The sequence below is a fragment of the Lactuca serriola genome, chromosome 3, assembly GCF_051521515.1.
Source record: "Lactuca serriola cultivar US96UC23 chromosome 3, Lser_US96UC23_V15, whole genome shotgun sequence".
Classification (NCBI taxonomy): Eukaryota; Viridiplantae; Streptophyta; class Magnoliopsida; order Asterales; family Asteraceae; genus Lactuca; species Lactuca serriola.
This window is the reverse complement of record NC_136410.1, coordinates 245,746,616-245,771,882: the sequence shown is the minus strand read 5'-3', so window position 1 is coordinate 245,771,882 and position 25,267 is coordinate 245,746,616. Positions and strand designations below refer to the sequence as shown.

At 36.5% G+C, this 25,267-nt stretch overlaps 2 protein-coding genes and 1 long non-coding RNA gene across 3 annotated transcripts; all 3 read left to right on the top strand.

The window, feature by feature from the left end:
* The first annotated feature begins 14,011 nt into the window (after nucleotides 1-14,011).
* Nucleotides 14,012-15,132, top strand: LOC145096149 (uncharacterized). Its single transcript, XM_079033916.1, has 3 exons — nucleotides 14,012-14,258; nucleotides 14,375-14,878; nucleotides 14,987-15,132. Exons 1-3 carry the CDS (start codon nucleotides 14,012-14,014, stop codon nucleotides 15,130-15,132), a joined length of 897 nt encoding a protein of 298 aa, XP_078890042.1.
* A 2,033-nt stretch (nucleotides 15,133-17,165) lies between these two features.
* Nucleotides 17,166-19,318, top strand: LOC145093833 (putative pentatricopeptide repeat-containing protein At3g23330). Its single transcript, XM_079032088.1, has one exon. It carries the CDS (start codon nucleotides 17,255-17,257, stop codon nucleotides 19,142-19,144), a length of 1,890 nt encoding a protein of 629 aa, XP_078888214.1. The 5' UTR covers nucleotides 17,166-17,254; the 3' UTR covers nucleotides 19,145-19,318.
* A 1,061-nt stretch (nucleotides 19,319-20,379) lies between these two features.
* On the top strand, nucleotides 20,380-21,422 carry LOC145093834 (uncharacterized). The gene is made up of 2 exons (XR_013703108.1): nucleotides 20,380-20,516; nucleotides 20,683-21,422. It is a non-coding gene; the product is annotated as an uncharacterized LOC145093834 (long non-coding RNA).
* Nucleotides 21,423-25,267: the final 3,845 nt, after the last annotated feature.

Sequence of the window (25,267 nt, the reverse complement as noted above, 5' to 3'; positions counted from 1 at the left end):
GTCTAAAACAGTGAATACAGACCCTAGCTAGTATCAAATGAAAGATATAGCTAGCAAGGTCTAAAACAGTGGACACGGTGAATACAGTGAATATAGTGAACAAAGTGAACACAGTGAATACAGTGACTACAGTGAATACAGTGTATAAATACCCGTTACCTTAAAGCCATGAATTATAAGGTAACCCTGAGATACTCGGAACCATACTGATAGACACTAGAGAACTTGACGCCCTGCAAGCGTCGGTATGAATATGACATTTGTTACCCCTTGGCTTGGTAGGCCGTGGACTGTAGCTAGCAGTGAGGGTGCGGGGGTGTCAATCCTGTATAGATCTATACACACAATGTCCGCTCTCCCTACAAGAGACTCTGGTTACCAACTTGACAACGGAGAAGGCCATGTACTGAAGATGTATCTCGTGTAGTGATATCTGATGTAAAATACTGGACTAATGATAGAGACTCACAACTGGACTGACTAATGTAAACCTATATGTCTATGCTTGTATACATAATATATAACTAATGATCAAACGACCTTCGGACGGACATCCGATCCCACCAGACCACATCTCAACGAAGAAAAGGAAATAGGGCGAACAAGCCTTTCTAAGTCCTTCAAACATTATTTATATGTATCTATACAAGCACAGACATACAATTAACTATGTTTAAGTGTTTAACAAGTGGAAGCGTATCGTGATGTACAAGCGTATCGTGATGTATAACGTATCGTGATGTATAAGCGTATCGTGATGTATAATGTATCGTGATGTATAAGCGTATCGTGATGTATAAGCGTATTGTGATGTATAGCGTATCGTGATGTATAAGCGTATCATGATGTATAACGTATCGTGATGTATAAGCGTATCGTGATGTATAAGCGTATCGTGATGTATAAGCGAATCGTGAGGTATAAGCGTGTTGTGAGGTATAAGCGTATCGTGAAGCATAAGTGTAACCAGTATAAGTGAAGTAAAAGTGGTAATAAGGATAAGCATATCACGAAGTGAAAGCGTTATCAAGTGGGAGTTTAAACTAAGTAGAAGTGAAGCAGTGGTACCTAACAAGTGAGAGTATAAAAACATAGAAGAAAACCTTAAGGAAAACTTTGGAAAAAAACCTTTATACATAAGAAAATCACAACTTGGTATTCTTTTGTAAAATAAGTTTGAAAACCTTTAGAAATCCTTTGGGAACCTTTCATAAACAAGTTTTAAAATGAAACCTTGATAAAACATTATAAGTAAAAGCTGAACAAGTAACGACGTTTTAGAAAACCATTTACAGTGTCATTCTCGGTAAAACAGTTAACAGTGTGGTAAATCCTTGTGCATGCGGGTTATCAATCACATGTGATTGATGTGATAACTGGCATGTTTAACTTGTATCCCCCCTTATAAAAGCATGTAAAAACATTTAAAAGGTTCATTCATGGGTATGAACTCACCTGATGTAAGTGGATCCGACGAAGGTGCCGGTTGGGTGCCCGGTGTCAAGTAAGGACTTGGACACACTTAGTGACCTATTAAAATATTATAACATATGTTTACATATAATTAGTACATATAATACTAATTAAACAAGTTTATGCATCCTAAAGTGCGAAAAACACTTTGATTAAGTGCTAGGGGTGTCCCGGGTAACATTTAAGGGCTTGTATGGCTTAGGAATGGAGTTTACTCTTCAAGAGTTAACTCTTATAAGAGTTTTCAGCCCTAAACACCTCATACCCATGAGTTTACGGCCGTAAACTCATGGATGAGGTTCTTGAGTGCTAAATGGCCTTGAAACACTTGGGGATTAAATCTAGGTTTGAGTCTAATGCATTGGAAAGGGTTTTAACTCACAAAGGGACCATTTATTGGAGTTTACGGCAGTAAACTAGGAGTTTATGGCCGTAAACTCCCCCACACATATTCCTTTGTTGTTTTAAGGCTTAAATGATAGAGAATAAAATCCTATGCATTTTTCCTAGTCAAATGGGGAGTTTAGGGCACCATTTGACCCCTTTATAGGAGTTTACGGCCCAGGTACCCATTCATGAGGGGTTTAAGGCCATGAACTCTTTATGGAGTTGTTTTATTCAAGTTTAAGGTCCCTAACTTGTTGGTGGTCGATTCTAGAATTTAATCTAAGGCTATTGGTGTGTTTAAGTGGCTTTTAAACACTCAAGTATGAGTTTACTCCCAATGAAGAGGATTTTATGGCCCAAGCATGTTCTTGGGCAGTAAACTCATGTTTACTCTCCAAAAACCCGTTTCAAGGTGTTTTAAGTCCGAATGTGTAAGCCTACAAGTCATATCTAAGCCTTAGGGGCAATTTGGAGGGGTTTTCGGGCTTAAAAACCCCCATTTAGGGGTGTTCACGGTCCAAGAGAGTTCTTGGGCCGTAAACACATGCATTGGCCCCTAATTTATGTTTTAAACACAAATTTGCATGCTAGATAAGCTATACAACAAGTTAGGATAGTTGGCTTACTCATTTGGGGCTCGAAACGGATGATTTTTGGCTTGAAAAATATGTTGTAGAGAGAGAGAGAGTAAAAAGGGTGGAATGAAGTTTACTCTCCCTTATATAGGGGTTGGAGTTGGGGCTCAGTGGAAATCTACCCGATACTACTGTTAAACAGGGCTTTTGGTCGCACCCGATTAAACGGTCAAATTTTGACTTGGATGAAACTAAACATTTTTAAGGGCACTTTGTGGGTGTTTCTAATTTATTTCAACCCTTACCAAGTCATTATAAATGTCCCAAAATAATTAACCTCTTCAAAAAAAGGTTAACGGACAGCTTAATAAAACGAGGCTTAGTAACGGAAAAAGGTTAAAAATGACGGAATAAATTTCGGGTTATCACTTTGTGACAGTTTTGGACAATTTACCAATGACATGATACATGCATATATCTAATTGTAACTATATCATCATGATTGGCCCTAAATCTTAAATAAATTTTTCTTAAGACCATTTAACTGACTACAACCAAGGATATTGTTGTCCACCTAAATCGAGCAGCGAGATCTACAGACAATCTGTATTTGTTCAATTTTAGTTGTACTAGAACGTGTTTCCCGCTTCCTGATATGCCTCAGCCATCAAGAACTTCCACAGTACTCCTTACACAGGGTGAGCAGACAAACATTCAGAAAGAGGATAGATTCATAATTCTATTACTTATTGTTTTTCAGAGGGGTTGAGAAGTAGAAGGTTGCATATGCTGTGTACCAGGTCGGATTAGAGGTCACGCAAAGGAGACAGCATATGGCTAACAGATGAGAGGAATTTCATATATATAGCCTGTAGAGAAATAGATTTGCATATTTTGTGTACCAGGTCGGATTGGAAGTCACGCAAAGGAGACAACATATGGCTAACAGACGGAAAGAAAGAAAATGATATTCTACAGACCTAATTTATCGGAATTTACCAGTCGCCCCATCCAACCGGAATTAAGGACAGAATCCGTACATCGAGGAAAAGTGAATCCACAGTTCTAGATACGGGTTATTTAATATGACTGGTAGATTCCCATGTATATCTCCCTGCTCAACCTATCCGAGCGTCGTGACATCAGGTTAAACGGATCTAACTAGGTCAAAGTTTGTCAAGTCCTTAAATTCATTAGGTTCAACTCTCCCTAGTTAAGTCCAGTTAAAATCTTTCGTGCCTACCAGCGCATCGAGCACAAAGCGTAGACGATTCAACTTAGGTACGTTACGCCGATCCAGATTGCCCGTTATCACTTGCTACTTCCATTTCCCAAAACATCTCCCTCAAGCACATTTCATAACCAACATATTTTTTTTATTTTCTGATTTTCTAATGTTTTTGGATTTTTTTTTTAAATTTTCTAATTTTTGTTTTGTTTTTATTTCTCCCCCTAAATTTGTGCATATGAGAGAAACAAAAGTTAATGCGCAAATTTAAACTATCCTAAGACAAAAATTAGTCTTTAAAGGGAATCAGCTTAAGAAAAACTCAGGAGTATAGAGAAGAAAACTCAAACCGTAAGTCACCGACTGAATTTGCATCCAGAAGGTCTGAGAACAGCACGCATAAACTCAGAACAGATCCGAAAACTCTTCATTTCATTAAGCACAAACCCCGTGAGTGATCACTTCTTTTCTTCCCTTCCTGCAAAGGACACATTCTCCCAAACAATGTTTTGAGTGTTGTACAGTTGAGAGATGCCTCCTATCATGTGTCTGGAACAGCTACTACCAACAAACCGAAGTTTGATGATATGCCTCCATAGCTGCTCCGACACAGAGCGGGATCAGTTGGTCTTTGGAACCCAGTCCATTTTGAAACTGGGTCGACCTTTGTCATCCTTGCACAGTACTCTCTCCCATGACATATCTTGTTTATCACAAACAGAAGATGAAGAAATATTAGAGTCATTAGTTGATTTGGGAGAGTGAGCCTTTGGAACCCATTTGTAGTTGGGTTTAACCCATTTCTTTTTCGATCTGATGGGTGGCTCAGTACTTGCTTTGGAACTTGATGTCGGCTGTTGAGATGACTTTGATTTTGGCTTCACGAGAGCATCGCTTGGATTTGACTTCGTGGCTGGCATTCCCTTCTTGCTCTTGGGATTCGGATTCTTGGCCTTGTGGGTTTGATTCTTGGTCTTGGGAGTTGAATTCTTGGCCTTCTTGGCATTCCAGTCGTCAATGTCTGATCGTGATCTCGAGGGGTATCTTTTGGAGTGTCACCCTCTTGGCACGTTCTGCCAGCCTTGTGCGTAATAGGGAATGTATGTGCGATTAGGACAATTTCTGGCAATGTGTCCAGGTGTTCCACAGTGAAAACATGTCTTTTTCTTCACTGTGAAGTTGTTTCTTCCTGCCCCTGGTGGCGTATCTTTGCCTTGTCTCTTGTTGTTTCCACATGCACACTTTCCACAAGAACTCTGTTGCGTTGGAATTGGTGGCCTGTATTTCTCAACAGCAGGTTGATCAGAAACAGCTGAGTTCGAAGCAACAGATTCAGAGTTCAAGGAGATGTTGGTTTGTTCAGTAGTGCTCTCCTTGTTCTCATCTTCTGCTACTTTACCTGCACATGAAGTAGAAACATTAGTATTTTCAACATTAATAACTCCTCCTAACACAAATCCAGCTCGTTTTCCATATCGAAGATGTGGCTCCCTGTCAGTTTCGTCCTGTGTCATAGGGATGGATGTGTAATTATGATTATAAGGAGGAGGTACACTATCATACCCTAGACCCTTGTTTTGATTTTCTTTGAATTTTAATTAGGTTTCGTATAAGGACTCGACTGTCTGACTTGACGCAGTATAATTTTTGAAACTGACATCTGTTTTTCCACACTTAATTTTTAAAGCGTCAAGTTCTCCAGTTACAGCAGCAAGTTGTCTCTTAATATAATCATAATTTTCACACTTGTTGCTATACTCTTCCTGAAGTTTCCTAAAGTCCTTCGTTTTTGCTTCTAATTCAGCCTTTAGGGGTTTCTGTCCTCTCCTGAGTTGATATCCTTCATATCTCAGGTCCTTAACTTCTCTTTTAAATAAATCAATTTGTTCCCGAAGAAATTTAATCGTGGCTTCACAAGCTAGAGTACATGTAACTTCAGTGACCGGAATGTTTTCAGAACTCATTGTTTCTCTACACTTCAAAACATCAAGTTCTTGAATTACATCAGCAAGACTAAGATGATTGAGATCATTTGTCTTCTTAATGATAGCCACGTTCATATCCCACGATTTCGGAAGTGAGTTCAATAGCTTTTTATTTATCTCAGATTTGGTCAAGAAGATCCCAGCTATATTCATCTTAGTAGTAAGTGTAGTAAATCGCCGCAACTGAGTTTTCAGGGTTTCTCTAGGGATATAATTGAACATGTTGAAATTTTGTCTTAACATCTCCTGACGACTCTCTTTCATGTTTTTCAATTCCTTCGTAAACATAAAAAAAACTATTAAAAGAACAACTAGAAAAAAATGCCCTTTGACTATAAACCTCAAAAGTCAACCTTAAAAGTCAAATTTAAAAAGTCAAACTTAAAAGTTAAACCGAAAAGCTAAATTTGAAAATTTAAAAGTTAAACGAAAAGGTCAAAGTTTAAAGTCAAAGGTCAAACTTTAAAAGTCAAAAATAAAATTTTAAAATTTAAAAACTAAAATTTTTGGTTGAAAAAGGAATTTAAAATTAAAGGAAAATCAATTTTGGGCTGAAAATGACAAAAATGCAAAAGTTGGAAGCGGTAGGGAATGGTTAAGTTTAAAATTTCGAAGTGAATGCACAAGGGGTTGGCTAGCCGAGATGGTTAGGCGCTTGGGTTGCTGATCCGTAGGTCGCAGGTTCGAGCCCTGGCACCTCCAAGCCGTATCATATTTTTTATGAAGCGCGTTGCTGATCTGATTTCTTAGCCGATCACCGAGCTTATCCCACCAAGCCGAGCCGCAAGTCGCCGAACCGCAAACCGCTAGCCGTAAACCGCCGGCCGTGAACTCCTCGGACCGCAAACACCGACTGCAATCCTCCGGCGACCGTGAATAGTTTCCGGTCGTAAACTCCAAAACCCTAGCCGCCGGCCGCAAACTCCGACCAAAAACACCGATTTTTCGACTTTAAAGCTCCAAAACTCGATCAAAAACTCTTTTTTATGAAAAACACAAAGAACAACCCCCCCCCCCCTTATTTTTCAGAGATCTATCCAAAAACACAAGAATATTTCGAAAATAAGATCAAATTATGCCCCAAATCTGACAAAATCGACTGATACAACTTGGCTCTGATACCAATTGTAAGGTCCAAAAAACGGATCTTACCATAGATCAAAAGCAAACACAATCACACAAAGCAAATAGAAACACTGAGAAATAACAAACCAAGCTTGCACACGTTTTATAGCTATAAACGTTTGGTACAACTTGGTGGGAACCGTAAACACAAAAGGCATCAACAACCTTGTAACGCCCGTAGATCCGGGCTAGTCAATTTAGAGATAATAGGGGTCGAAAACGACTTTTTGACAAAAAATTATTTATAATAAATAATCTTAACCAAGTTGTAGAATATGTCTCAAGGGTTCAGTACATATAAAGAGCGCCGAAATCCGAATTATAAAGAAGAAGTTATGACCCGTCGAAGTTTCGCGACGGAACCGGCATGGCTAAATAGTGAATTTATGATAGAGAGAAATTTAGCCTTATTAATCTAAATGAAAGTCATATAATATGTTAACCTGAGAACGTCCATAAAAAAAGAATGCCCAAATCTGACTTCGTATGAGGAAGTTATGATTTTTCGAAGTTTCGGCTTAGCGGTGTACAGCCTGAAATTCAAGTATTAGATCGAGCGGTTTTTAGCCAACACAGCCTAAACGAGAATTGAAGATCTCGTTATTAGTAGTGTAACGATAAAAAGACAGACGAAAATGGACATCGGATGAAGAAGTTATGAGATTTTAACGGACCAATCCTGTCCCGGCCTGTTAAAAATATAACTTTAAAAATAAAGTCAAAATTAGCCGACGGAGTCTAAACAAAAGTTGTAGAGTACGTCTCCACCTACGCGTGGATATAAATAACGTCAAAAAAGGAGTTTGTATGAACGAGTTACAAATTATAATAGCATATTTACGTATTAAAATAAAGTATAAATCATATATACGTACACATATATATACATATGTATATATCATTAGAAAGGTATCGACGATGCGGTCATTATAAGACTAATGTTGAGTTCTTTCGACATTAGTTTAGTGCAAATATCGTTAAATCTATTTAAAATAGTATTATAAAGGGGTGTTTAGTTGTTTATATAACTATAAGGTCATTAAGTAATTATGGAGGGTAGTTTTTGTAAATTCAATTACTATAAATAAGAGGCTTGGGCTCTCATATTTCTTGCACCATTCTCTTGATTCAAGAGTCTTTCTCTCCATATCCCCCGAGCATTTCGGTCCCTCATGATTCGACTTCTCTTTCTATAGTTTTAGTATAGTAAGGTGAGCGTTGAAGCGCTGCATGAATCTTTCTTAGAAAGATTCAGCGACGAAGTTCTGCCCCTGCAGAGCCCGACTCCTAGCTAAAATCCCCTTGTAAGTAAGTTATGCTTACCCTATTTTAAATATAGTTTATATTTAAAATTAGTATTGTTATTATAAATTTATAATAAACATTTGAGCTATTAGTATGACTTATATAAGTGTCGTTATAATATCTTTTTAACTACTCGCGGTACGGGGAATCTGGTTTAAAGGGCCGCATAGGGTTGTTGGATTTCAGAAGTGCTATACGCCAAAATGGTCCTGCCCTCCGGTGGTTTATGTCTGGCCCCTGTCTGTACATAGTGGTTGGAAAGTATTGTTTAAACGCTTATATAATAATAATAATAATAATAATAATAATAATAATAATAATAATAATAGTAATAAGACTAATAATTAGTCACGGTAAATATTAGACTAAAATCTAGTGGTGATAATACTAGGTTTCGTCGAAGGAAATTATTTTAAAGTAAACGAAGCGCTGACCGAGTACCGAGTCACCACCTTTCTCAGGTGAGTGCATAGTTACTTTCATCTTACACATAGATATGAAGTATTTTATATAAACTACATGCTATGTGTGCATATTATCTGAATACTTGCTGTCTATGCTGGATGAACGTTTTTTTATACATGTTTTAAATGATTTGAAATGTATATGTATTTTAAATATACAAGTATGTTGGGTATGAGATGGGTAGATGAATGATGAGAGATAAAAGATGATGTGAGTAAACATTGGCAGCTATAGACTTAGTGCCTAACAAATAACATCAGCAGCTATGGACTTAGTGTCTATTGGACAAACACTGGTAGCTATGGACTTAGTACCTGTTAGGAATTGGTAGCTATGGACTTAGTACCTATTAGATAAACACTGGTAGCTATGGATTTAGTACCCAACAGCTATGGAATTAGTGCTTTACAAACGAGCATTGGTAGCTATGAATTTAGTGCCCGTTCTATAACCCTGGAAACAAGGGACTTCAGAATAAACGAATGCATGATAGATGACTCTTAGGATAGATCCTTAAGAATAAAGAAGATAATGGGGATGGGAAATTGGGTTGATTGTTTTATTGTTTAAACATAAAGTTTATATTATTGTGGGTTGAAAACCCTATGTACTCACCAAGTTTCCCAACCTGACCCACTCAGTTTATTTATATCACAGGTGTTGATATGAAGTCACATTACACTGAGAGATTAAACGAATGTAGATCACTAGTGTAAATAAATATAAGTTCCGTTTATGCTTATGTTTCTGTATTGACGATGAGATCCCAAACGTTTTAAAATCAATAAAATACGTTTTTTCGAAAATGTTTTGATAACGTATTTATCGTGTTTTTCTGGGAACAAATTCCGCAACATTTTTATGAAAAAAAGTACTCTGATTTTTACAAAGCATAAACAAAAATCGGTCTTTTCTGGCCGTGAAAATGGGGATGTCACAGTAAACACGTCTGACTATCCCACTATATATACACCTTAAGACCGAGAAGAGTTTACGGCCATAAGGTGTTTACGGCCGTAAACTCTCTTACAACCGTAAACTACAGTTAAAGATAATTACCAACACGTCCCTATCATTAAACTGCAAAAACCTAGACCAAACCACTAAACTAAGCCCTTCAATAATAAGTGACTACCGATGTACTGACTACCTTAAAAACAAAAGGCGTTTAAAGTAACATGTGATCGACCTGTATCCTACTACTGACTCTAGTAAAACGACGATGTAAGACGCCGTAAGAAATGACATTTGGCACCCGTAGACTTGTAAGTCCCACTGTAGCGAGCAGCAAGGTGTAGGATAGTCAATCCAGTATAGATCTATACGCAAACTCATACGCTCCCCAATTAAGGAGATTCGGGATACAAAAATGGTCATGGCAGGAAGTGCCATGACCCGTTTAATGGTTCACATAACTGCATGAATGTACATGTAATGAATGTGCTAACTGTAAAGTGTACTCTTTCTCTGTCTAGCCTGTATGTACTGTAATGTTCTGCGTGTGCTAGCTGTAATGTGTGTTATCTCTCTATCTAGCATGTATAGTAATGTACTATGTGTACTACTCGTATTGACTCATGAATGAACTGACTCATTGTATGTTTCATTGTTCTAGTAATAGTATTAGTGTCTTCCTGTGCTACCCCTATGGTAGCTTACTAGAAATGTATGATCATGTTTGTGAAACCCTTGCTACCCAAAGGTATAGAACTGGTTGAAAGAAATTTTATGTCTATATATGTATACATAATATATAATTAATATTTAGACGACCTTCATACGGATAACCGATGCCCTCAAGCCACATCCCAACGAGGAAAAGGAGATAAAGCGAGTTGGCCTTCCTAAGCCCTTTAAACATTGCTTATATAACTGTACATACATAGCCATTCATTTGGTAATAAGTATAAAAGCGTTTAAGTAAAAGTATTTGACAAGTAAAAGAGTTTGTAAAACAGTTTGAAGCAAAACAGTTTGAACAGTAAGCAAACTACTGGTTTGGTAGTTATTAATCACATGTGATTGATATAATAACTATAAGTATTCAACTTGTATTCCCCCCCCCCCCCCATAAAAGCATTTAAAAACATTTAAACCATTGATTAAGGGGTATGAACTCACCTGTAGTGAGTGGTACGGATGAACTAAAGATGTAGGATTGCTAGGTGTCAAGTGAAGTCTTGAACACACTCTATGATCCTAGTTAACATATAATATCACATATATGTATCCAATTAGTCTTTATACAACTAATAAACAAAGTTAAGACACCCTAGGACATGCTAAACACCTTATACAAGTGTTATAAGTCCCTAGGATTGCATCTAAGTGTTGTAGGGAAAGGCTAGTGTGCTTGGGGTTCAAGGAAAACTCCATTAGGGAGTTTACGGTTTTGTGGTCACAACCAAAAGAGTTTACAGTCGTAAACCCTTGAGTTTACGGCCGTAAGCTCACACACTTTTTGACCATTTGTTGTTTGAAGCCTTAAAAGTCCCTAGAAGCTTTTCTACTTGAAGTATGTGACTAAGGAAGGAACTAGGGCACCATTTCACTCCTATTTGGAGTTTTACGGTCCCTAAACCATTTTCCTTTGAATTTACTACCGTAAACTCATAAGGTTTATGGTATTTTGGGGGTTTTCAAGTCCTTAGCTCATCAAAGAATGGATCCATGTTAGTTACTAAGGTATAGGAAGGAATTTGGGTCATTTATACATACTTTGGGGTGTTTACGGTTTTGGGAGCTCCCCAAACCGTAAACACATATAAATGAGAGATTTTTGTGCCTTTCTATGTGATAAACACATCAAGGAAGGATCTAGACATGTCCCTAAGGCATTGTGAAGGACTAAGGCACCCTTTGGCACCTTTACTTGGTGTTTACGGTTCAAGGACTTCTTGAACCGTGAACACCTTGTTCTTGGTGTTCTTGGGACATTTCCTTGCTGTAAAGATGTATAACAAGCCTTACAATACACTAGGGTAGGAATACTTACTAGTTGGAAGCTTGAAATGAGCTAAAGGTCCAAGAACACTAGTTGCAGTAAAATCACACATAAAAACAAGTTTAACTAGATTAAACATACTCAAATCCTAAAGCTAAGTGGAATGATTAACCTAGTTGCTTCAATTCTTCAAAAGGTTGAAGATTAGAATTCCCCAGCGTCTTCCAGGGTTCTCAATCGCAAAAGGATCTTCAAAAATCGTCAGAAAAGTAGTCCCATCGGATAAAGGCTTGATTTTTATAGATATCTCAAAACAGGGGGTACTCCGCGAGTAGCAGACCCAACTCGCCGAGTAGACTCGTTGTTATCCGTCTTAAATCAGGAGTCGTGGCTATCTTCTGGAAGATTCTGCTGGACTCGCCGAGTATACTCGTGTACTCGCCAAGTAGATGGGCTTTTGTTCCTCAATCTTCATTCTTTGGTCTTCAATTGCTTTCCCTTGTTCCCTTTCACTCCCAAGCATGTCTTTTGGACTTAAAACAAAATTTAAACAATATTAAGTACCTTTTGTCCATACTTTTCACATAATTAGTTAAAAATGAATAAAAATGTGTATTAAATAATTAACCAATTATGCACATATCAAACACTAGTGTGTGTTCTTGGTGTAAATGGAAGAATCAAGCTTTTGGAATAATTTCTCAGTTAGAAGTGTGTTAAAACACTAGATCAATGCATATAATCACTTAAGAAAACTAGAATCACTTACTAGTTGATGATCTTGAAGAAAACTTTGGATGATACTTGGGAGAGTTTGAGATTTGATCTTGAAAAGGTGGAAAAATGCTAAAAATGGCTAAGCGCCACTTTTATACCCCTCCCCTTTAGGGTTTACGGCCGTAAACACCAAATTTAGGCTGTAAACTCTAAACTTTTGATGTGTCGGGACTTTATTGTTGCACAATAAACCCTAATGCATCCTCTCTCCTAATATCTCTAAAGTGTGAATCTTGAAATACTCAAACTTATTCTAAAAAGTCTGAAAATTAACAGCAACTGTTCTGAATTCTATTGACTTGATATGTTTGTGCAGAATAGAAATTTTGGGTTGTCAAAATTATGATCAAGGAGGGTAGATCTATGGGTTAGAGGAACAGATCTGACCTCAGGAGGTCATTTCTGTTGAAGCATGACATGAACTCGTCGAGTCCCAAGAACAGACTCGACGAGTAGGGCTAGGGTTTCCCGTAGTTCACTCAGTGAGTAACTTGCCGAGTTGGGGGAAAGACTCGATGAGTTAGAGGGAGTTAGAGGACTGGAGTTCCAGGCGGAACTCGCCGAGTTCATCATGGGACTCGAAGAGTTTATTCGGGGTAGTCCCGCGATTCATGCTAGGTGTAACTCGTCGAGCAGGGGAAAGACTTGACGTTTCATGTGAGACTAGAGAGATAGTGGACACGTGTAGACTCGCCAAGTCGCCCAAGTGCACTCGATGAGTCGGGTCAAAGTTTGACCGTTGACTTTTGTTGACTTTTAGGGTTTGGTCAACAATGGAGCCTTTGAGTTCTGAGAGGGGTAAAATGGACTTTTACCCTTTCGAGGGTGCCAAGAGAGGGTTGAGCCTAGTCTCGAGAGTTATATTTATGAGAGTATTTACTTTATGTGATTAGGCGGAGGCTAGACCATATTTCTACTGAGTCAGAGATCTATTGAGACATTTGAGGTAAGTCTTCTCACTATACATTACTTTGAGTGGTAGTTATGTGTGACCGGAAGGTCTTATGTGCTTACATTGAGTATTATGTTGTATGTGACATGCTATGCATTATGTCTTTGTGATTTATGCTATGCGGAGTTAATAGACCGGACCGAAGGGTCCAACGATTCATGAGGTCGGAAGGCTCAAGCAGACCGGACCGGAGGGTCCAACGAGCTTAGGACCAGAGGGTCCATAGAGTTATAGGACTGGAGGGTCCCATTGAGACACATTGACCAGAGGGTCAAACAGAGTTATAGCCTCGAGTGGCTAATATGTGTTGTATATGGTATTTTGGGGAAACTCACTAAGCTTCGTGCTTACAGTGTTGTGTTGTGTGTTTCAGGTTTTCTCAGGATCACGGGACGACATCGACTCGATTGTACACACCAGAGGAAGCGTTGTTTTGAGGATCCTGGTTTATTAATTGATTGAATAAAAGAGTCATGTATTGTAATCTAAACAAAAATGGGATTTTTATGAAAAGTGTTAAAGAGATAAACGATTTTAAATGAAAAAAAAATTGTGTTGAAATTGTCGGTGTTACATATGGTTTGTTTGAGTTGAATGTTTTTGTTATTTCATATATTTCATGTTTTCTTTTAGGGATTAGTAGAGGCCGTCAAAGAAAGGGTTCCAGCAGCAGAGCATAAACAATGCGCTAGGCACATCTATGCTAGCTTCAAGAAAAGATCCAAAGGTAAACAATATAGGAAGTTATTTTGGGTTGCTGCTGCTAGTACTACTCAACCTAAATTTGAGGCAGAAATGAATTCCATAAAAACAATTGACCGTTTGGCTTATGAACACCTCATGGAAAGGGACCCTAAAAGTTGGTGCAGGGCATTCTTTGAAGTGGACAGGGCTTGTGATGCTTGTGAGAATGACATGTCAGAAATTTTCAACTCTGTTATTGATCTTGATAGGAAGAGACCACTCCTCACCATGTTGGAAGAGATTCAGATTTATGCAATGGAGAAGATGTATAAAATGTTGCTAAAGGGACAAAGTTGGGGTAATTTAAAAATATGCCTATCTATAAGATTAAAAATATCAAAGTTAAAGAAACAACAAAAGTATGATATAACTTCTATTTTATAAGTATTATTATCTCATCTATAAGATTAATAGAACTTGTTATTTTGGTGGATAGATTTTGGGGAGTTATACTTTCTAGGATACAAAAATATAAGGTTAGGATTGGAAATGATGGATATGCTGTGGACCTTAACAACAACACATGTGGATGTAGATCTTGGCAAGTATTAGGTATCCTATGTGTGCATGCAGTGGCAACAATTTCATACCTCAACAAGAATGCAGAGGATTATGTTGCACCATGGTTCTATACAACCATGTTCTTGACTTGTTATAACCATACCATTAATCCACTTAATGGTAGTTCCATGTGGCTTGAAGTGTCTTACATGAAGCCATTGCCTCCCCAAAAAGAAGGTTACCAGGAAGGCCAACCCTTAAAAGGAAAAGGGGATCAATTTGAGAGGGAAAGCAAGGGGAAAACAAGGCATACTATCTCAAAAGCAAGTGCAATTATGAGATGCACCATTTGTAGAGAAAGGGGCCACAATAGATCAACATGTCCTACAAGACCAGAAGATGTAGCATCCACTTCAAGTCTAAAAAGAAGAAAGCTAAAAAATGTAAAAAAGAGAAACGTATGCTATTAAAATAATGTAATTATACTGCAACATCCAACTCATTAAGTACACCTTTGTATAGCAGGTACTGTGGAACCAGTTCAAGTAGAACAAGTTCAAGTAGATCCAATTCAAGTTGACGATCCTGCACAACCTGTTGATGATGTTCAAGTAGATGATCCTGTTAATGATGTCCCTACTCAACCTGTTGCAACTGGGAAGAGGATATGAAAATACTTAGAAAGAATTACCAAGATAGGGTTGAGAGGGAGGTTTTGAAGAAAGAAGGAAGCAGTGATCACCACCAAATCGTGTTGGATTGATTTTATGTTTTAATATTTTTGGGAAGACAAACTTTTAGTCTTTAAATTATGTAATTGGGAAAACTTTGAGGCATGACACACCTTTTGACATATTAGGACAAATGTGGGCACAACTTTTGTAATGGTGCACATGCTAATGAATTCTTACAAATTTGTCTTTTATATATATTATATGCTTTGGTTGTGGTTAAGAAATGTTTGCTATCTTTTGACATATTAGGACAAATGTTGTTGTTGTGGTTAATCTGGACAAGTTTACCCTTAGATCACATTAAGACCGTTTTACCCTTGGATCACATTAAGACCATTTTACCCATGGATCACATTAAAACATTAACATTAAGAAATGTTTGATGTTGTTTGTTGTGGTTAATCTGGACAATTTTACCCTTGGATCACATTAAGACCATTTTACCCTTGGATCACATTAAGACATTAACATTAAGAAATGTTTGATGTTGTTGCTGTGGTTAATCTGGACAATTTTACCCTTGGATCACAGTAAGACCATTTTACTCTTGGATCATATTAACACCATTAACAATTGATAGTTGCTATGCTTAATCTGGACCATTTTACCCATGCATCATGTCCAATTGACTAACATGTTAAACACATTAATATTTCTTTGAAACCGGTCAAAACATCAAACTATCATTAATAAAAAAGATTGTCTTAATACATCAAACAAAATACAACATTAAGGGTTCAATTTAGTCTTTGAATACAACTTCACTAACTACTTCTTAAACACAAACAATAGAAACAACATGTACAATCATCAGAACTTTATGAGTAAATAGCTTCCATTTGAATTTTTCAAACTCTTGTCTAACAACCAAATTTTCTTGTTCAATCTTCATCTTACATATGTTGATCTTGTTTTCCAACGTAGAAACTTTGAGGGTTAAATTACACAGTTCTTTTTGGTCCTTCCCAGAATTGACTTCATTTTCAGGGGTTTCAGGCTCCAACCATTCCCAAAACTTGCATTTTGGCCATTCATTCTTGAAAAAAGTAACAAATTGGTTAAAGAAAGAAGATTAAACCAAAAAGTAAAACCATTTGATTTACCATGGAGTTAGGGCGCAATCTAAAATTTTTTCCTGGATTGTCTTTAGTTCATGAAGTTCGTATGCGAGATGGTAACCCACAATAACAAGGATTTTCAGGTTTAAATTCAACATTACGTTTGGAAGTGATATAAGAAGAAGAAACATCCATGTCGATCTAGGGCACAATTGATGAGAATGACGCATTATGCAGATTAATATTGTATGACTTGCATTTAATAAGCCAAGTGTATGCCACATAATATCCACATAAGCAGTAACCTACAACAACCGGTCGCGAGGGTTTTGGTGAGCAAAAATATTAAGTTCAATGGTATAATAAAGACAAAAAAAAGGGACTAAATAAATACAAGTCGAACACTTTAATACCCTCATATGTAATTTTTTCTTTAACATTTGTACAGTATTACCCTCATAGGTCATTTTTTCTTTAACATTTGTACAGAGGGACTCTAATTTACCATATTATATACCACTAGTTTATAACCTGTGGGAACCAAAGTTACAAAATTATTAAACTTGTAAAAAATTCAAAATTATTAATCATTTATTTTATATAAAATTTTAAATAAGTTATTAGTTAAAAAATATTTTTATTAATTATGTAAAATTATAATCATTAATTCAAATAAATACGTAGAGTTAATTTTCCATATATATTAAACAAATAGAATCACATTGATTAGGAGGTTTAATCAATTTAAAATAGAAAATTAATAGAATGATAAATGACATCCTCACAAAAAAAACCTACTCTTTTATTTTATTAGCATAGGATTTGAAATTCTTTCACTTTCTTTTCACACCTTTCATCCAATTGCACATAAAATGTTTAAAGAAATATATTAAAAAACGTTGCTGCGAGTAAAATTTCTGTTTGTATGTTTTTCTTGCGAGTTTTTGTTACATAAGCTCGTGAAGACTGAAGAGCACAACCCGTTGCGACAAGATCACCAGATGGAATCCGTTCAAACAATCATCAAAACCCTTCTGAAGAATCCAACGCAAATCAAATCCAAATCTCAAGCCAAACAAATCCATGCTCACATCGTGAAAAGCTTTCCTATATTCACCACTACTCTCCTCTCCATTTACTCTAAACTCAACCTCTTACCCGAATCCCTCATTCTCTTCAACATACTCCCCTCTCCTCCCATCCTCGCTTGGAAGTCCATCATCAAATGCTACTCTTCCACTGCCTGTTTCTCAGAATCCTTGAATTGTTTCGTCAAAATGCGTGCTTTGGGAATATACCCAGATCACAATGTGTTCCCTTCCGTCTTAAAATCTTGCACCCATTTAATGTATTTCAAGTTTGGGGAATCTGTTCACGCTTGTATTATCCGGGTTGGACTAGAATTCGATATTTTTACAGGAAACGCGTTGTTGAGCATGTACTCTAAGCTGCAGAGGTCTAGTGCTCTACAGGTGTTCGATGAAAGTCCTGAAAGAACGACAAGCGATCAAAATGAGAGTATATTAGTTAGCAATAACAACAATAATAAACAACTAGATCTGCAAATGCAAAGTGTGAGAAAAGTTTTTGAAACCATGGAAGATCGAGATGTGGTTTCTTATAACACACTCATCTTGGGATATGCTCAAAGCAACATGTACAATGAAGCTATGTTGATGATTAAAGACATGGGTAATGCTAACTTGAAACCTGATGCTTTTACTTTATCAAATCTCCTTCCAATTGTTGCAAAACATATGGATGTTTGGAAGGGAAAAGAGATTCATGGGTATGGAGTCAGACATGGGTTTGACCAAAACGAGTTCATCACAACTGGATTATCCGACATGTATGCAAACTGTAACATGGTTCAAGATTCATATCACTTGTTTTCATCCCTCCCCAAAAAAGACATTGTTTCATGGTGCTCAATCATCTCAAAGCGTGTCCAAAATGGTCTTTTTGACGAGGGTTTGAATTTATTCCGCCAAATGTTAACTTCCAATATCAAACCTGTCCCAATTTCAATTTCCAGTATTACCCCTGCTTGTGCACACTTAACCACTCTACCTTTAGGCCAACAACTCCATGGGTACATAATTAGAAACCATTTTGACAAAAACATATTCATATCCAGCTCACTTGTTCACATGTATGCCAAATGTGGAAACATCAAACTTGCTAAAAAAATCTTTTATCAAATGAATCATCATGATTTGGTGTCATGGACATCTATGATCATGGGTTGTGCTTTACATGGCCATGTCCATGATTCCATTACTTTATTTGAACAAATGGAAACCGAATTAATTCGACCAAATTCCGTTGCTTTTTTAGCCGTTTTAACTGCTTGTAGCCATGGAGGAATGGTGAATGAAGGTTTGAAGTTTTATGAAAAAATGGTGAAAGATTATAAGTTGATTCCTGAGTTTGAGCATTATGCTTGTGTGGTGGATCTTTTGGGTAGGGCGGGGGAATTGGAGGCGGCTTTTGGGTTTATAAAAAGTTTGCCGGAAAATAAAAGAGGTGGTTTGTGGTTGCCGTTGCTGGCGGCTTGTAGGGTTCATAAAAATGTAGAATTGGGTGAAAAGATTGAGGGGTATTTATGGGAATTTGATGATGATGAGGAAAAGGTTGTGAATGTTTTGTTGTCGAATATGTATTTTGATGTTGGAAGGTATGAAGATGCGGGAAAGGTGAGAGGTATGATGGGGAAGAAAATGAATGGAAAGGAACCGGGTTGTAGTTGGATTGGAATTGGGAATAAAGTTCATGCTTTCATTTCCGGAGATGGATTCCATTCCGATTATGATGGAGTAACTGAGGCATTGGATATTCTTTTACAACATATGGAAAAGGAAGGATATGTTGCAGATATGACTTGCATTTGAATCGCATAATGTTTTTGAAAGAATTGGAATATGAATTGAATTCCATGGATGTTAGGGTGGAATGTTGTAATCTATCGATCAAAAGATTTTGTGGATTCCAGCGGAATCCAATTCCGTACTCGTTTGCAACCAAAGGAAGGATTGGAATGGAATTGAAATCGAATTTTGGCCAAATCCCACAAATTAAAGCTTAATCCTTACGCTTTTCATTTCTACATTTTCACTCACAAACCCGAGAAATGATTTTTCTAAACACTTCATGTCCTTCAAATCCAACTCATAAACATAAAGTATAATTATTTATTCATAAATAATTATTCCATAAGTTGTACTCCATTCAATAACTATTTGCCCCCAAAATTGCCAAATGTTATGATTAACACTTACTTTGAGAACTTTGATTTGGGGAAACTTCACTTACCAAAGATCATCTTTTCGAGCTATTTAACTTTAATTATTGCCGTTAAAAAATGTAACTTTAATTATTAAAGAAATAGCATTTTCACAACCTTGAATCTTCTCTCTAGCTTTTCTTTCATTTCTCCCTCTTTATCATTGGTTTATTCTTCACATAAAAAAAAAAAAAAAAAAAAAAAAAAAAAAAAAAAAAAAAAAAAAAGAAAAAAAAAAACCCTTCAAATTCCTAGCATTTACAAAACTTGTAAACAAATGACAACTTCAACTCTTTAACTTCTTTTCTTAATAGTAATAGGGTTGAAAAATTGAAATATTTTTATCATCATAATTAATCAATACTAGCATATGATTACTCACATATATATAATAGACAAAATTGCAAAAATGGTCCCTGTGGTTGGCAAAATTTTGTAGTTTTGGTCCAAAGCAAAATGTTGGTGTATCACTGGTCCAATTTTAGATATCTTGTGTGGTTTTGATCCATATGGTTGTATTTTCTTGTGTTTTTGGTCCACATCCCACCTAAAATGACTAATATGCCCTTTAAATAATTATATTTTAATTTCTTTTATTTGTTTTCTTATTCTTATAATAAAATGAAAAAACAAAATAAGCCCACCTCTCTCTCTCTCTCTCTCTCTCTCTCTCTCTCTCTCTCTCTCTCTCTCTCTCTCTCTCCATATACCATGACACAACCTCATCTCTCGCACTTCTCTTCTCCTCCCGTCGAGCAAACTCTACTGAACCCCTACCTGTCTGCCTTGTTCCACCGAACCATTCTTCTGTCCACCTTCCCTTCGAGTTTCATCGTTGGATGTCGCCTCCATTCTTCTTTCTTCGAGCGACCTAAGGTCGGCGATTCTACTGCCAAAGACGAGGAAGAAAAACCCACAAAGGGTCACCGATCTCGAAGAATCTGTATATTTGGAAGAATTCTTAGCCCATCATCGCTTTAGTAAGGATTCACACACACACACACACTTTTTGAAATCGATTGAGAAGTATAAGACATATTAGGAGACGAAATCGATATCAAATTTGTCAAGATTCAACCACTTTAAACCAGTAAACCCTAATGGCTCGATTAATAGGTGTGTGTGTGTATGTATTTTTGATCGCAGCTCTCAAGGATCCGATTGAAGGATGTTATCTGGTGGTTCAGGAAAGGGGTGAAGGAAGGTGTTTGATTGTGGGTGATTAAGGTGGCTTGAGGAATTTATGATTTTGGTTTTGCTTAGAAGAAATCAAAGAGGGGAAACAATGCGATCTTGGAAGAAGGAATAATTCTAATGATGAATCACTTTCACAAGTGTGGAAGGTTGTCAAGCACATAAGGTGTTCGATGAATTGACAAAGAGATAAATAAAGTTATACCATTGAAAACGACTCACATTTGGCTGACCCACACACTCTGTTTCTGTTTCTTCTTCTTCTTCAAAGCCTCACACAACTATCTATTCTTTTACTTTTGCTCCTATATAATATATCAAAATCTTTTCTGCTTCTCCTGCAAATAATGAACAACTCCAAATTAGAACCAAATCGATTAGTAGGGCAGTGTTGATGGGGAAGTTTTATCGGGCATGAGGAAGGAAAGATGGGGATAAGGGTGGGATTGGATGTTTATGGTGGACAATGGTGGCAGTCAATGGTGATGGTGGCGAACGGTGGTAGCAATCGGTGGTGATGGTGGCGGCCACTAGTGGTGATATGTTCTTTCTTGAGTGCGTGTGTGTGTTTTTCTTGAGAGAGAGAGAGGGAAAGAGAAATAGTGGGTAGACCTTTTTTTAAGTTAAAAAAAATATAAATTAAATTAATATATGTTTCAGCAATTAAAGAAAAGGGTAAATTACACCAATCATCCCTCGTGCACATGCCAAAAAGCGTGTTTAGTCCCTATTTTCAAAATTTAACTCGGACCGTCCCTCGTTTGGTTAAAACTTGCATGTTTCATCCCTCGTTAGTTTTAATTTGCACGTTTCATCCCTTATGCGACATAAAATGACTATTATGCCCTTTTGTCTTATTTTTAATTTAATTATAATTGATTTTGTATTTAAAAGAAATAAAAAATAAAAAAACTAATTACAATCCCTTGTTAATTATAATTCACTTTTAATTTACTCTTATTTCTTTTTTCTCTCTCAACTACGTTACATTCCACTACTTCTTTTACCTTCAAGATACCAAGAACCCTAGGAACATCATCCTTCATCAGATTCCTCCTTAAATCGTTATAATACATCAACCTAATCCTAATCGACTCTATGTAAACCTTGATATCATCGCAATCAACAATAAAAAAAAATGAACGAATTAACATTATCAATTAAACCTTTTAATTGCTGCCTCTGTAGAACCAATTTACGGTGATAATCAGATAGTTTATCTGTGGAAAAACGTCTATGAACCACTAAGATCTGCCGATGAACGTTCATAGAATTGGGTTTGTTAGCCATCATTTCGAAAATGGTGGTGCTAGATTGGGGTTTATCAGTGGTTCACTGGAGCTGAAATCTGGAGACGGAGATGGTAGTTCGTCAAAGCTCATAGATCTGGAAGTGTGATGTACACCGTTTGTCTCAGAGGTGAGTTGTTTTGAACCTTCACCATCTCAGGAACATCTTCGTCTCTCCAGATCCCTATTGCCTAAGTTTCGAACAAACGCCGCCTAGGTTTTCAGAAACAGCCTAGGGTTTCAGATCGAGCTCCATTGTCTTTTTGGTGTTGATTACAGGTTTGTTTTGGTTTTGTTAGGTGGTGGTGAATGGTGTTTTTTAGTGGTAGTCAAATGATGGTTGTTCAGGAGGTATTATCGGTCATAGGTGAAGGTACCAGAGGTTTTGAGAGGGGATAATGACAAGTGAGAAAGGTCAGAGAGAGAGAGAGAGATATGGAGAGAACCGGTGGTAATCGACGTTGGATGGTGGTCTCCAATGGCGGTGAATGGTGATTTATGGTGACGGTGGATGGTGGTTCCCGATGGCGATGAATGTTGGTTACTGGGAGGTTCCTAAAAGAGTAATAGAGAAGAGAAAGAGTTGTAAGAGTATTTCTTTATTTTTTATAATAAACAAATTAATAAATAATTAATAAACAACAAATAAATAGAAAAAAATCAAAAAATAAATAAATAAGGGCAAAATGGTCTCTTTATGTACGGAGGGACTAAGCGTGCAAGAAAAAACAACTCGAGGGACGGTCTGAGTTAATTTTTGATAATAGGGACTAAACGCGCTTTCTGACATATCCACGAGGGACGATTGGTGTAATTTACCCTAAAGAAAATTAAAAATATAACTTATAAGGGCAAAATCGTCTTTTCAAGTGTATACGGACCAAAAACAATAAAAAGATCTAATTTTGGATCAATGGTGCATCAACATTTTGTTTTGAACAAAAAACACATAAATTTGCCAACCAGAGAGACCATTTTTGTAATTTTGTCTATATAATATATTCAATGAAGCAATGCAAACCCGAATCATACGTTAATTAATGAATAAAAAATAGCTCATGATCACCAATAAAACATTTTTCTTAAGGTTAAGTAAACTAGCAGCATAATGTTGAATAATAAAAAGATTGATTCAATATTTAATTAATTGGTAGTTACAATGACTATCGTGGGTTGCAATCCTCCACTTGAATGGCTAACCGGTCTTTTTATGATCAACATAATACATTAACAAACTCATATATGAAATTACAAAAACATCACATCTATATTTTATACAGGGAAATTAAGAAATTTAATCATATATTTGAAAAAAAATAACTACAAAAAATTGCTTTTACCAAAAATAACCATTTGGTCCGAAATGGGCATTCCGGATTAAAAAAACATTTTTTCTAACAAAAAATTACATTTGGACTAAATTCTAATCAACATTCTTGATTCCAACTCGAGCCCCAGTCACATCGTTTGCTACTAATCTTTTCTTTTACAGGAAACTTTCAAGAAGAAAACGAAGTCTTTACACCAACACTATTCAGTTCTAACCGGTTCAGTTATATTAAGAAATGAGCTATCTAAAAAGGTGTTCAGAACCGGAACCAAAAGAACTGAAAACCAAATAAGCCTTAAACTAAGAACCGAAAACCATACCGAACACCATTATTCAGTTCCAATAGGTCCCGGTTCGGCTCGGTTTTTCGGTTAAAAAGCTCATACCTACATTAAACACTTCGAAATGAACATTTCAGACATAAGTGAGATGTTTCTTTAAAAAGAAAATTAAAAAAAAAACAAAAAAATAACTCTGGGATTTGAAGATCAAACCCGGAATGGAACATTCTTTGAAAACTCATTAATATAGGTATGACGTCCAGTTCATTGTGCTAATAAGTTGCATTGTAAACCGGTTGACTTGTTCAGCTGTCTCCCTATTAATATGTAACATATTGTTTATTGTTTAAATATAATGTAACGTCCTAAATTTCAAAAGAGATTTTCATTTAAATTAGGTTGAACAATTAAAAACCTTTAACTTAAAAACATGAAGTAACATCAAAACTGTTTGAAAACCGCATGATTAACATAATTGAATTACAAAGCAACGGAAACCTATATCTTCGATACATGTATACAGACCTATCGAGCCCTTTCCACAAACTACCTGCAAAACATTTAATCCACAACTGTAAGCATAAAGCTTAGTAAGTTCCTCGATATACCACATACTACACCATCTTACAATGCATACAAACAAGTTCTCAGCTCTATTGCCGATCTGTCGACTCTCCTATCAACATGTGTACATAATAATCATACATATCATCCACTGGCACTCATCCACCATATTGTTGCTATTACGGGCTCTCAGCTAACTACTACTACTAGCTCTCAATTGTCCACTACTACCGACTCTCATTTGCCATGCAATCATCGGCTTATATCTGTACCATATCCATACTGGGTCAATGCTAATATTGATGACCGACTTATGAATACATATTCATATGTAGTCGAAAATAAGATATACATTTGAACAAATGATCCTACCAAAAAGCAATAAATCAAACAAGAATCATGTAATAAGGCTTTAGACCAAAAGTTCTCAGGCTATCTAATTTAAATTACATACGAACCCTAGGGTATCCAATCAACAATAAACCAATATTATCATTACCCTAACCATGCATGACACCTAACAATATCAACCAATTAACATGCAAGACCCTATGTGACAACCCGAAATTTCCATTTTGTACGAACATTATCTATTCAATAGAAGCTAGACCATTTTCAATGAATTTCAGACTTTTCCGAATAAGTTTGTGTACATTAGGGTTTATGTTTAAGGAGATATCAGGAGAGTGGATGCTCATGGGTTTGTGAAACTTCATAATATTAGAGTTCAATTCCGGAATAAAAATATTTTCTGCCAAAATATCTCAGGACTATAAATAAATTTCTGAACTAAATTCATTCATTATTCACATTTCCAACTAGAGAAAAGCCATTTTCTCTCTCACGGATCTTCGGGTTTTCATCCCAAATCGTGAGTACACTTATCTAGTTGTTTTATAATGCTTGTTATATGCTTAATAACATAGATTACATATCAAATATGTGAGAATCGGGAGTTTACCGCCCAAGAAGGTTCTTGGGGAGTAAACTCCAAAATGAGGCTTAAAGGCTATCTAGTCCCATTTCCTTGTTAAGTAACTAGCTTAGGATAATATGTATGTACATTTGAGACT